The sequence below is a fragment of the Guillardia theta genome, assembly GCF_000315625.1.
Source record: "Guillardia theta CCMP2712 unplaced genomic scaffold GUITHscaffold_47, whole genome shotgun sequence".
Classification (NCBI taxonomy): Eukaryota; class Cryptophyceae; order Pyrenomonadales; family Geminigeraceae; genus Guillardia; species Guillardia theta.
The window spans coordinates 297,495-308,656 of NW_005434627.1; the positions used below are offsets into that span (position 1 = coordinate 297,495).

Below are 11,162 nucleotides of genomic sequence, written 5' to 3' on the forward strand. Positions count from 1 at the left end.
TTTACTCCTCATCCCCATCATCATCATCATCATCATCATCATCAGTCATCATCATCATCATCATCATCATCATCATCATCATCATCATCATCATCATCATCTCCATCTCCATCTCCATCACTAGTATCATTAGAATCTTACGCTGCCGCAAGGTGTAGCGGGGTCCAGAAATGAGTAGTGCAGGCATCAATCTCCGCCTGATTCTGCAAAGAACTCGGACAGTCTGTTTGCAAAATGAAATAAAAACGATTAGAACGAGATTGAAAAGACAAGATATAGAGGCAGCGTCGTTGTCGTCGTCATCCCCATCATCATCATCATTATCATCATCATCCCCATCATCATCATCAGCATCTCCATCATCATCTCCATCTCCATCTCCATCTCCATCTCCATCTCCATCTCCATCTCCATCTCCATCTCCATCATCAAGAATAACCTCTGCATGTCCGAGCATGCAGGCTTCATGCAGCGCAGTCCAGCCATTCTCATCTTCCGCGTTCACTTTTGCCCCCAGCTGCCCTCCAACAGTCAGAAGCTCTAGAGACTGCCCGCAAACTTCTTGTACGCTGATGAGCAGCTGAACGACTTCTGCATGCCCAGCGTATGCTGCCCACTTGAGAGCCGTCCGAGCCGCGTTCTGCTGCAGGTGAGGGAGAGCAAGCGCAGAGATCTGCCATGAGGAGGAGGAGGAGCGAGAGAAGAGAGGAAGGAAGAAAACGGGGGGCAAGAGAAGAAACAAAGGGGAGGAGCTCAGGAGAAGAGGAAGGGATTCAATCTCGAAGGGAGGGGAGTAGAAAGAGGAGAAGGAGAAGGAGGAGAAGCAAACCTTGCGTAAAGGACCCTCGTCCTCTTGGCTCAGTTCGCTCTTGTGCTCCTGCTGCTCCAGGAAGGAGACACGGTCAGCTACATCTGGCAGAGCGAGCAGCAGCATCCTTCTCCACCTTCTTGTCATGGTAGAAGGACAAGCCGTAGCTGCAAACAAAATTGAGAAGAGCAAAACCTTCACATCCCCTTACATCTCCTTGAAGTGGATCGCAGGATCGTGCTCCCCGTCCACACTCTCCGCCTCCAGCTCTGCCCCAGCTGACACCTGCAAAGGTCAAGGAAGTCACTCCCTCCTTCTCGTTCCTCCTCCCTCAATGCGCCCCTCGCAGCCATCTCTACCTCCTCCTCTCCGATACTCATCCCCCCTCCGTTCCACCGGCACCACCAACACACACTTCTGATCCTCCACTTCCTGATGCCCAGCCTCCATCCCTCACGTCCTCCCCCTCCTAATCCTCTTCCTCCTCTCAGTCACCAGTGCTCGGCAAAGCTCCTTATCGCCTTCCTTGGCCTGCAGGTTTGAGGTCAGATGCAGTCAAGAGGAATCGCCTCGTTCTACCGCATCCCACAGGACAGAAGTGTAGAACGCCTGTATGAAGCTATGACTTGCAGCAGGAGGGGCAAAGGCCGAAGACAGGAAGAAGACGAGGAGGGGCAGGGGTAGAAGCAGGAGCAGCAGGAGAAGGGGCAGGAGCAGGAGCAGCAGGAGAAGGGGCAGGGGCAGGGGCAGGGGCAGGAGGGGCAGGGGCAGGGGCAGGGGCAGGGGCAGGAGCAGGAGCAGGGGCAGGAGCAGGGGCAGGAGCAGGAGCAGGAGCAGGGGCAGGAGCAGGAGCAGGTCCCACAATTCTCCGTTGATGGAAGGAGCAGCTGAGGAGGGAGAAGAGCCAGCCCAGGACGCCTTCCAACCACGTCAACCGTCTCCTTCCTCGCCCAGCACATGGTGCCCACCGGTTAATCCTGCGTTGAGAAACCTCTTCCTTACCCGCAGCATGTCCGAGAGCTTCTCCTCCGAGATCGGAACGACGGCAGGCTGAACGACGGCAGGCTGCAGCCTGACTTGAAGCGTTAGGGGACATCCATGGCCGCAGCTGTTGGTCACCTTGACACAGAGTCGTCGCCTCCCCTGAGGGAGAGTACGTGATGATTGCGACCATGAGGAGGGTGAGAAGGGAAGAGAGAAGGCTGCAGATTTGGGTCAGGGGGCTGGGGATCGCCGACTACGGCTGACCACAGCGTAGCAGGAGGAGAAGAAAAGGACGGCTAAGGGAAAGACCCGTCGAGTCTGTTGGTCATTGCAACGTGTCAGGGAAGTTTCACGCGCCCAGCTGTCCTCTTCACCATATCGGAGGAGGCAGAGGTTCAGTCAATGGTTCTTCATGACATGGCCATCCCCTGTTGCGTGCTGAGGGGCAGGAAGACATCAGTGATGGAAAGCAGGAGGGTATGGAGGGAAAGCGGGGGGCATCAAACAGCAACAGTGAGGAGACAGAAGAAGTTGGAGCACTTGCGATGGTGTCTGGTGGACAGAAAGCGGATCTATGCAGAACCCCATCAGAGAGCAGCAGGATGGGGTGAGGGGGGCAGGAGCAGAGGAGGAGGAGGAGGGAGGAGGGAGGAGGGGGCACGGAGGAGGGGGGCGGGCACTAGTGGGGAGCTGGGGACGGGGGAGCGACAGGGGCCGATAACGGGCATGCGGAGTAGGGTTTGGAGAAGCGTCCATCCTGAGGAAGGGGGTGGGGGATAGGGAAGTGCAAAGGGAGGTACATGGGCCTTTTTAATTAGAGTCAAACTTATAAAATACTCAAGGTTAAGGTACTATGTATCGGAAACCTGGCACTGTGGAGGCCGGAGGATCTCGCGAGAAAGAGTGCGCCTTAAAATCGCAGGACGGGGGAGGAGGAGGGGAGGTCAGGGGAAGGAGATGTTAGGATGGAAGCGACGGGACAGGACGGTATGGCTGAAGGGAAGGAGGGGATGTAGCGACTAGAAGTGAAAGGGTTGACATACACTGTGTAAACATAGAATGAAACTACCGAAGTTTTTCTCGATCGAAAAGGCCACAAGAGGTATCTTCGCCTCCCCAGAGTCTTTTTGTGGGACGATGCTAACACTGAACGAGTGTGAGTCAGACGTAGAGAGAAACAATATTTATTAGTAACGCCGAGGGCAAGAGCAAGGAGAGAAAGTAGGATATCATCTACAACAGAGTTCGATTCGAGTAGCGTCACAACGCGTGCCCTTGACGCATGTCAGTCGCTCTGCGAGCCATCAAGCTTCATGTCCGAATCATCGATATCTCGCCCCTGCGTCTCTCATCAGCACCCACAAACAGCCACATCATCCTCGCTCACCGCTAGCAGAGCCGCTCGCTTCGCCTCCAGTGCCTCCAGCTCCATGGCAACCTCAGGCAGCACGCATGGCTGTCCTCTGAGCTTTGCAAGACGGCGCTGGATCGGTTTCAAGCGCTGGAACGGCCACTGTCTGATCCCCATTTTACGGCAGACCTGCATCAGGGATCAGGACGAGTCTCACTCGCCGACTAGCTCTCACCTTCTTGATCGCCGTAGCACAGATACCCAGCTTGCGAGCGGCCTCGTTAAGAGGCATGTTGAAGTGCTGCCGGAGAAGATCTGTGCTGAGCTTGACGGGAACGATGCTCGCATCTTGATCATTCTGCGGACGACCTCCCAGAGTCTGCTTGCTGCCCTGCCCCCAGCTCCTTCGACGGGGCCTGGGCTTCACCTCCAGGCAGTCTTCGAACTTGAGTCCCGCACTGTCCACCAATTCCTTTCCTCCGCTCTTGTCCTTCCCGTTCCCCTTCTGCTCCACGTACTTGACAACAGAGCTGTGGAACGTCACACGGGGCACTGATTGCCCAGGAGGGTCGTTGGGCTTCCTCTTCACTCCCCCGTACCCGTGCAGCCCAGCAACAACTGCAGCGGCCGTTGGCTGCCGCATCGGGTCTGTGAACGGGTCAGCAAGGATCGGGACGGCAAGGACGGGAGAGCTCTTACATGCATTCATCGGCAGGTGATAGTTCCGCTTCTCATCTGCCTTGAAAGGCTCCTGCATCGGCCCAGATCTCACTTGGTAGTGATGCTGCAGTGGACCGTTGCCCTCCCGCCACTCGGAGACTGCGGAAGAGATAGCAAGTCAGCACGAGCACGAGCTAAGGAGAGCAATGCACCAGATATCACGAGGTCTGGAAACATCCTGCTCCTGCGCTCCTGCACTCCAGGTTCCCGATGGTGAGCATTAGGAGCATCTTGGCCCTTGCCCTTGGCAGGCTGCTGGGCGTCCTGCTGTGGCTTCGAGGCTGCGGACGCTGCGGACTGCACTCCGTCCTTTCCAGAGGTAGATGCTACTAGTGATGTGAGATGGCGTGTTAGAGATACGAGTTGTCCTCGCACCTTTGCATGTCGAGGCGGAGGATGGAGCTGAAGGCTCGTCCTTGTCTCCCCCGCTCTGGTCGAGGAACGAGCTCTCCACGGATTCGATCCACTTCAACGCCTCGTCACTCAGGGTCTCCTGAGCTCCAGGTCAGAGGACAGCAAGAGAGTCACGCAACCACACAGGAGGATCAGCACTGATCACAAGCACGCTCACGGACATAGCAATCTCTGTCTCCCTACCTTGGTGTCAACTTTGGCCTCCACAGTCTCGGGGTCTGTCTCCTCGGACATGTAGTCTCGCCCGGCAGAGTCATCACTAGCATCTCCATGGTTGTCCCAGTATTCCTCTATTGACAAGACCCACTTCTCGCTGTCCAGAGGAAGCACAGTATCCAAATAAGAATCATCCAACTCTTTCACCCCGTCAAACCAAACTTTCCCTTTGGAAGAGTTTGTCTGTTTTTCACATATCTCAATCATGTTGCTGGTATGTTTTCAGGTAGAAACTCAACTCGATTTCAGCCTCAGCGAGTCGATTCAATCACTCCCTTATGCTGCCTCGACCAGACGTTGCTGTCTACTCGGTCAATTTTTTCTCCAGACTGAGGCGTAGAGCCAAGGAGCAAGATCGCGGTGGGAGTGTGCAGAGAGACGACTGAAGGGAGGAGGAGGGAGGAGGAGACCGAAGAGAAGACTGAGGAGAAGACAGGAGAACAAACAAGAGGGTCAGGGCAGATGAGCTTGGAAGGCTGGAGATGAATCTGGGGAGGACGTTCTCCCCGATGATGCGGGGAAGTAGTTGTAGGGGTGGGTTGTGCTATAGTTTGACTTGGGGTAGAGAGGTCACTTTGGTGGGGTGTAGACCTTTCCTTGGCTCGCCACGGGGTGGGGTGGGGGTGGTGTAATACAAGCGGTGACTCCGGAGGTGTGGGGTGAAGAATTTTAAACGCTCCAGGGGCTAGGGGTAGGGTAAAATTGAATTAAAATTCTTGTAGGGTAGGGTGGTACAGGTAGCGGTGGTGGGTGGTGACATACCAAGACAATGCGCCAAGTCGATGATTCCCAACCGTTTCATGGAACCTGTCTTCTCAAACAAGATGGAAATTTTGATAATAGCTCACATAGCAAAAGCAGCTCCATGTATGGGTAGTGTGCGGGAAGGACAGCAAATGCCCCAATAGACAATGGCGAAAAAGAATTGGTACTCGCTCAAGGTGGTGGGTGGGGGTAGAATTGGACAATTCAGGGTAGGGTAGCATAAATAACTTGTCCTGGGGTAGAATGGTCTCGAAAGCTACAGGGGTAGGTAGTAAGACGGTGAGGCGGGTTGGTTTCTTTAAGCATGGAAAAATGGGGTGGGGTGAATGTTGAGGACGGGTGGTGGAAATTGTATCTGGAGCTGTTCGGAGACCAGGGGGGTGGTTGTTCTAGAGGTGGTAGGCAATCCCGTTGAGAGTTGATCCCGATAGGGGTGGGGAGGTGAGCAAAAGGGGGTGGGGAGGGGGAAAGGGCCTCTAGGAGCCGACCCTTGGAGGAGACTTAACCCTCTAATAAGAAATTGAAAGAGAGATGCACGTGGAGAAGCGAGAGGTGACAAGGGGACTAGAAAATCCTGCCGCTGGGGTGGGGTGGGTCAGGTCACAGACGTGTTCCAAGGTTGATTCTCATATTCTTCTAAGGGGGGGTGGGGCGGTTGGGGGTGGGTGGTAGGGTACAAGGATAGTGTCGGTGTGCCAAAACATTCTAGTTCAGTTGAAGTCAGGTTACAAGGGGGGTGGGGGAGTAGATGGATCCTTCTATGGGGGAGGGGTCTGTAGCCGGTAGGGTAGTCACAACCCCTGTCTGTGTATTGTCGTACCCTACCCCACTGACTTGTCCATGGCCCAGACATAGTTTGACCACCTACCCTGGGAGAACCACAAACTCGAAGCCTTGATTTTTCACGAAGCCCCCACCCCCATTCTGTTTCCCCCACCTGTGCAGGACCCGTTCATACATGATATTTGTACCCATCGATAGTGTGAGACTTGACCCACATGATCACCCCCACCCCCTGGTATCCCAGTGTCCCTAAAGAGAACATTTGACCACTTCTCACCCCACCCCCTTGTTTTGACATTGATTTGTCCGTCACATTGCCTGGACCCCTGGAGCGATACCACCGGGAGGAGCGACCGCCCACCCCCTTGTTGAAATACCCCCACCCCTAACAAATTGATTTACAGGCAGGGGGAGCTGGCATGCAACCACACATAAGCACTGGGTAGTATCACCCTACCTGTAAGTATACAAAGGATTCTTTATTCAACGACGGGTAATGAACAAGTACAGCACGTGAAAATGGGGGAAGGGGGTGGTTGGGGGAATAAAGTTGAGGAGGGGTGGGTGGGGGAATATGAAGGGTACCGGGGGAATACAAAGAATGGGTGGGTCATCTTGAATTGGGGAAGGGGGTGGATCGTTGTTGAATTTGTTGATGGGTGGGTTGAAGGTTTGGAAGGGGTAGGGGTAGAAACCGTATAGCGAAGATTCTCGGAAAGTGGCTTGGGGGTAGTCCAGGTTCATGACCAAACAAGCGAGATGAGGTGGCAAAATAGAGGTAGGAGGTGGTGTAAGCAAAAGGTCTCATCTACGTGGTACAGCATCGCAAGTTCTATCGTGTAAATGCCTCAGCAGTGGGGGTACTAAATGCCAGGGTAGGGTGAACGGACCGTGAAGGGTAGGGGTCAGGCATCCCCGAAGGGTAGGTCCTTACGACTGTGGGCGTAGGAGCAGAAGATGGAGATACCCTCACTCAAGCACGTAGTACCCGTCCATTCCTTTGTCTGAAATGGGTAAATCTGAGGGTGGGTATATCAGCCGAGTCCCCTAGCTAGTCATTGCTATTGACCTCACTCAAGTACCAACGACGAGGGGTGAAAAAGAGCTCATGAAGGGGGTAGGGGTCTACGTCTTTAGGCTACCTCTGGTCGTAGATGAGAGGTGGTCCGGGTTGTTGGCTCGACAGGGGTAGGTAGAATCAATCGAGGGGGTAGGCTGTGGGGGTAGAGGTGAAAGCACTGCGACAGTCGGCAAATTGAATAGAAAGGAAATTAATTTTGGTCGAGGGTGAGGGAGAGAAGAATTGGGGTGTGATTGACAGCATGAAGGGAGGAGGTAGGGGGTCCATGCTATGCAGGGTCTGCAGGGGTACTGATCTTCATGGGGGTGAGGCATCGAAGTCAAGATGAGAAAGTGCACAGGGTGAAGCTATGGAGATTTTTATTTGGGAGTTTAATATCAAACCACAGAAAGGTACCTACGAAGATGGAGAGCGAACGGACGTAACGCATGATGAGGGGGTGGGTAGGGGGAACTAATTTTTTTGAAGGTGTCAAATGAAGTTTGAACTTTGACGTTGTGAAAGTTTGAAACGAAGAAGTCTCGCGCATGTCTCAGAGGAAAATTTGATCGTATTTGAAAAGACTCTTCTTCGTGGATTCACAGGGCATCACCGATCCCTACTGGATGTCCAAGGGACGCTGTATCGTGACTCTTCATCCATTATATTGTCGTGGGTACGTGGGGTGGGTAATAGTGATATCTCGGAGCGGGGTGGTCTGGGGGGTCTGCGGACATAATATTATTCGGGGTCGTGATCATTCCCCTCTCACGATCTGCTGACAATTTCAGTCAACTTTGGCCGCGGCCGGCACGGCCGGGCCGAGATGGCGCCGGGCGGGCGCCGGGCGGCCCGATGACAAGACTTCGGGGCCGAGCTTCATATCAACGGAAACAACGGTCAGCCCGAGAATAGAACAGGCGCCACCATGGTGAGTGCGGGGAAAGCACAGGGAGGGGTGTGAAGGAGAGGAAAGTTAGAGATGGTCGGAAACGCGACGGGTGGATCGAACAGACATAGAACGTGTGCCGCAGAGTTGTCGTGTGATGCAGATCGAGGAATGGTGAAAGCCCTTGCTGGTTGATGCGGGTCATCGTGCATGGTGGGGAGTCTTGAATGCGAGAGGGCTGCCTTGTGGTTTTGAAGCATTTTTCTTTGTAAAAATGCACATCATGCCCATGTTTCAATGTGTTGTTGTCGTTGTCTCGGACATGTCCGTGTTATGTTACATGCGAGAATTATTTCGAAGTGTGTGACCTGGCACCTTCTCTTCTTCCGCCAAGCTCCATGTTTGCATCATGCCGAATCTGAAGTTTGTCGACAGTGGGAAGATTTGAAGTCAGTCATGGAGAAGAAGACTGCGAAAGCAGTAGCCAAGGCTCCAGTCGCTCATCTCATCCCCGGTGCAAAGCCCGTTACACAGGCAGAGTTCAAGGTACAAGAGGAAGGGATCCTGGGAAGGAGGAGGAGGAGGGGAGGAGGAGGAGGGGAAGATTTGTTTCTTCAACGCCTCGGTTGTTGCTGACAGTTTGATGAAAAAGATGTTTCAAGAAGCCCTGAAGGAGAGTCCCAAGGGCAGCTGGTAGCGTTGAGATAATAACTGAGAGCATTGGCTGAATTTGTGTGCCAGGGCACCCAGACACCATGCTCGCGTGAACGGAGGCGCTTCTGGTCTGCAACTGTTTGCCTTACTGATTGCTACTCTGACACATGGTGCAGTCTTCGCAAAGATGGAATAATCTAACCTGAGAATAAAACAGAGTTCCTTCAGCCTTTGTCGTACACGTCCCGGCGCTGTGACACGCGGGGTTGTGGGAGATAAGTTGCAGGGCAGGTGATGAGTTGTAGTCGAGGAAGGTCTTTCTTCAGGCATGAGAGTGTTGTATCCTCTGATATCTGTCCCCTACCTTCCTCCCCTCCGCTTTCCTGTACTTCTCTCCTCTCTTTACCTTTTCTATCCTGTCCGGTCCCGTCCGGTCCTCCCTCTCAATACATTCCTTCCCTTTCCTCCCCTACTCTCTCTGTCCCGCTTCTCTGAACTTGACTAATTTCACTCCTTGAAACCTCTACTCGCTCCTGTTCACTACTCTCGTCCGCACTTCCCTTTGCTTATTCTTGTGTTTATTCTCTGAAAATCACCATCTTGTTGCTAATGTGATAGTATGGTCAAACTTGCAGCCTTTGACTGTCAAGCTGTTAAAGGTGAATACCTGTTGTAGGACAAGTTTCCATGTACAAGTGTCCAAGTGCTATCTCCTCACCTCCCCTCCCCTCCTCTCCTCTCTCACATCACGAATAGAGAATGATATGAGAACGGACGTCTCTTCCTCCCGTTCTCCCCGCCGGCTCCTCCTTCTGTGCAAGGAAAGTTTCCCACACGAGTTTCAACCCGAGCTCGAAGTTGACCACCCACCTGCCTCAATGTCACTAAAATCTCCCGCTCCTCCCCTCCCTCCTCCCTCCTCCCTCCTCCCTCCTCCCTCCTCCTTCCCAGCCGCTCGCTACCTCCCCTCCCTCCTCCCTCCATCCCCCTCCATCCCCGCCGCTTACTACCTCTGCGTGTCGAAGAGAGGAGTCTCTAGTCTCTGCGAACGAACTTTGGACTTGAGCTCCTCCAACTTCTCCCTCCTCCTCCCTAGCACGATTGCCTGCTGCACGTACTCCTCCAGCGTCGGTACCGACATGTGCGGGACGTCATGGAAGAGCGAAGAGCTGCTGGCTGCGCAAGAGCTCAGCGGGAGCAAGGGAGCAAGGGGGGAAGAGCACCGGCGACGCGAGAAGCATGACGGATGCCAGGAGTTGTGAGGACAGGCACGCCCTGGAGGAGGAGGACAGTGAGAGAAGAGAGAAGAAAGTCATCGGAGAGGAGCTTGAGACATGAGGAGCAGGAGCAAGAGGTAGTGAAGAGAAGGAGGAAGAAGGGAGGAGAAGGGAAGAGAAGAGAGAAGGGAGGAAGAAGGGAGGAAGAAGGGAGGAAGAAGAGGATGGGGAAAGAAGAAGGGGAAGGGGGAGGAAGGGAGAGAAAGGAGGAGGGAGAGGGGAACAGTCACCGCCCAGAGCGAGTCAGTCGTGGTCGTGTGCCCGTTGAAGAGGAGCGTGTCGAGATGCAGATCTGCTGCCCCCATCCTCAACAAGTTGTTACGCGCGTCCGTCAGCGGGGAGGTGATGAGACGTTCATTGGCAAGGCCTGTGCGCCCATGAGACGAGGAGAGGTAAAGTAAGGAGATCAGGGGGGGAGAGGGCGACAAGACGGGAGCAGGCAGGAGGCAGGAGGTAGGAGAGGAGAGGGAGAAGGGAAGATGCAGCTGCCAGCAGGCAGGAGGGAAGAACGACCTCTCTTGGCCCACTGTGCTCGTAGTCGTCGTTCTCCCTCAGGAGGATACTGCGATCTTGTGATGAAGAAGTTTTGCAGCTCGAGCGGCCTACCTGCAGCAACCACAAGACGCTGCCATCCACGTTGGCGATGATGTCCTGCCATGCTCGGAAGAGCGCCGGCTCAATCTGAGGGTGGGCCAAAGAGGAGGATGGGAAAGGGTAGTGGAGGTCAGGAGGAGAGGATCATGGCACCACAAGAGGCAACAGGATATAAGGAGGAGAGGAGGAGAGGATATAAGGAGGAGAGGAGGCGAGGATATAAGGAGGAGAGGAGGAGAGGATATAAAGAGGAGAGGAGGAGAGGAGAGGAGAGGAAAACTCCATGTCAGGCACACGCAGCACAATAATCGAGCGACCTTCTGGTAGCTGTTGAAGTTCACGTACACCACCGAGCTGTTCAGGAGCGGGTGGGAGGCCTGGACTTGAGACCTTGGGAGGGGCCCGCTGTCAATTATGGCGTGGTGAGCTTGTTTGTGGTCATTTAGCTGATAGCTGTGCGGCATGTAGAGCATCTTTTCTTTGTACAGACACTGATCGCCATGTCCCTGCGTGCACGCGATCTCTGGTGGGGTTCCCTTCCTGTCTGAGATGTACGAGTCGATGGCATCCCCCTCCCATCGTGCCGAAGTAGCTGACCCCCGGCAAGATCTGCAGGAAGAGACGATGAGACCTCGTAGAAGCGACCG

At 54.2% G+C, this 11,162-nt stretch overlaps 3 protein-coding genes across 3 annotated transcripts in view; all 3 read right to left on the reverse strand.

Annotated features, from left to right (window-relative positions):
- GUITHDRAFT_140611 (hypothetical protein) overlaps positions 1-2,169 on the reverse strand; it is a gene marked incomplete at both ends in the record, with an annotated part of 2,823 nt that extends 654 nt beyond the window's left edge. Inside the window, 9 exons of the mRNA XM_005830222.1 lie at positions 142-203; positions 440-673; positions 830-880; positions 945-975; positions 1,020-1,093; positions 1,304-1,339; positions 1,388-1,417; positions 1,811-1,927; positions 2,167-2,169. Coding sequence (XP_005830279.1) covers positions 142-203; positions 440-673; positions 830-880; positions 945-975; positions 1,020-1,093; positions 1,304-1,339; positions 1,388-1,417; positions 1,811-1,927; positions 2,167-2,169 — 638 coding nt within the window. The remainder of the gene's footprint in view (positions 1-141; positions 204-439; positions 674-829; positions 881-944; positions 976-1,019; positions 1,094-1,303; positions 1,340-1,387; positions 1,418-1,810; positions 1,928-2,166) is intronic.
- Positions 2,170-3,077: 908 nt separating this feature from the next.
- On the reverse strand, positions 3,078-4,700 carry GUITHDRAFT_110717 (hypothetical protein; the record flags this gene model as incomplete). Its single annotated transcript, XM_005830223.1, has 7 exons — positions 3,078-3,131; positions 3,180-3,332; positions 3,379-3,791; positions 3,843-3,962; positions 4,016-4,192; positions 4,239-4,356; positions 4,461-4,700. The coding sequence occupies 7 exons, from the start codon at positions 4,698-4,700 to the stop codon at positions 3,078-3,080; spliced, it is 1,275 nt and encodes a 424-aa protein (XP_005830280.1).
- A 4,950-nt stretch (positions 4,701-9,650) lies between these two features.
- The window catches only part of GUITHDRAFT_110718 (hypothetical protein), a gene marked incomplete at both ends in the record, with an annotated part of 6,296 nt that continues 4,784 nt past the window's right edge, over positions 9,651-11,162 (reverse strand). The window contains 6 exons of the mRNA XM_005830224.1: positions 9,651-9,820; positions 9,868-9,919; positions 10,152-10,288; positions 10,449-10,483; positions 10,538-10,572; positions 10,833-11,124. Of these exons, the coding sequence (XP_005830281.1) occupies positions 9,651-9,820; positions 9,868-9,919; positions 10,152-10,288; positions 10,449-10,483; positions 10,538-10,572; positions 10,833-11,124 (721 nt within the window). The remainder of the gene's footprint in view (positions 9,821-9,867; positions 9,920-10,151; positions 10,289-10,448; positions 10,484-10,537; positions 10,573-10,832; positions 11,125-11,162) is intronic.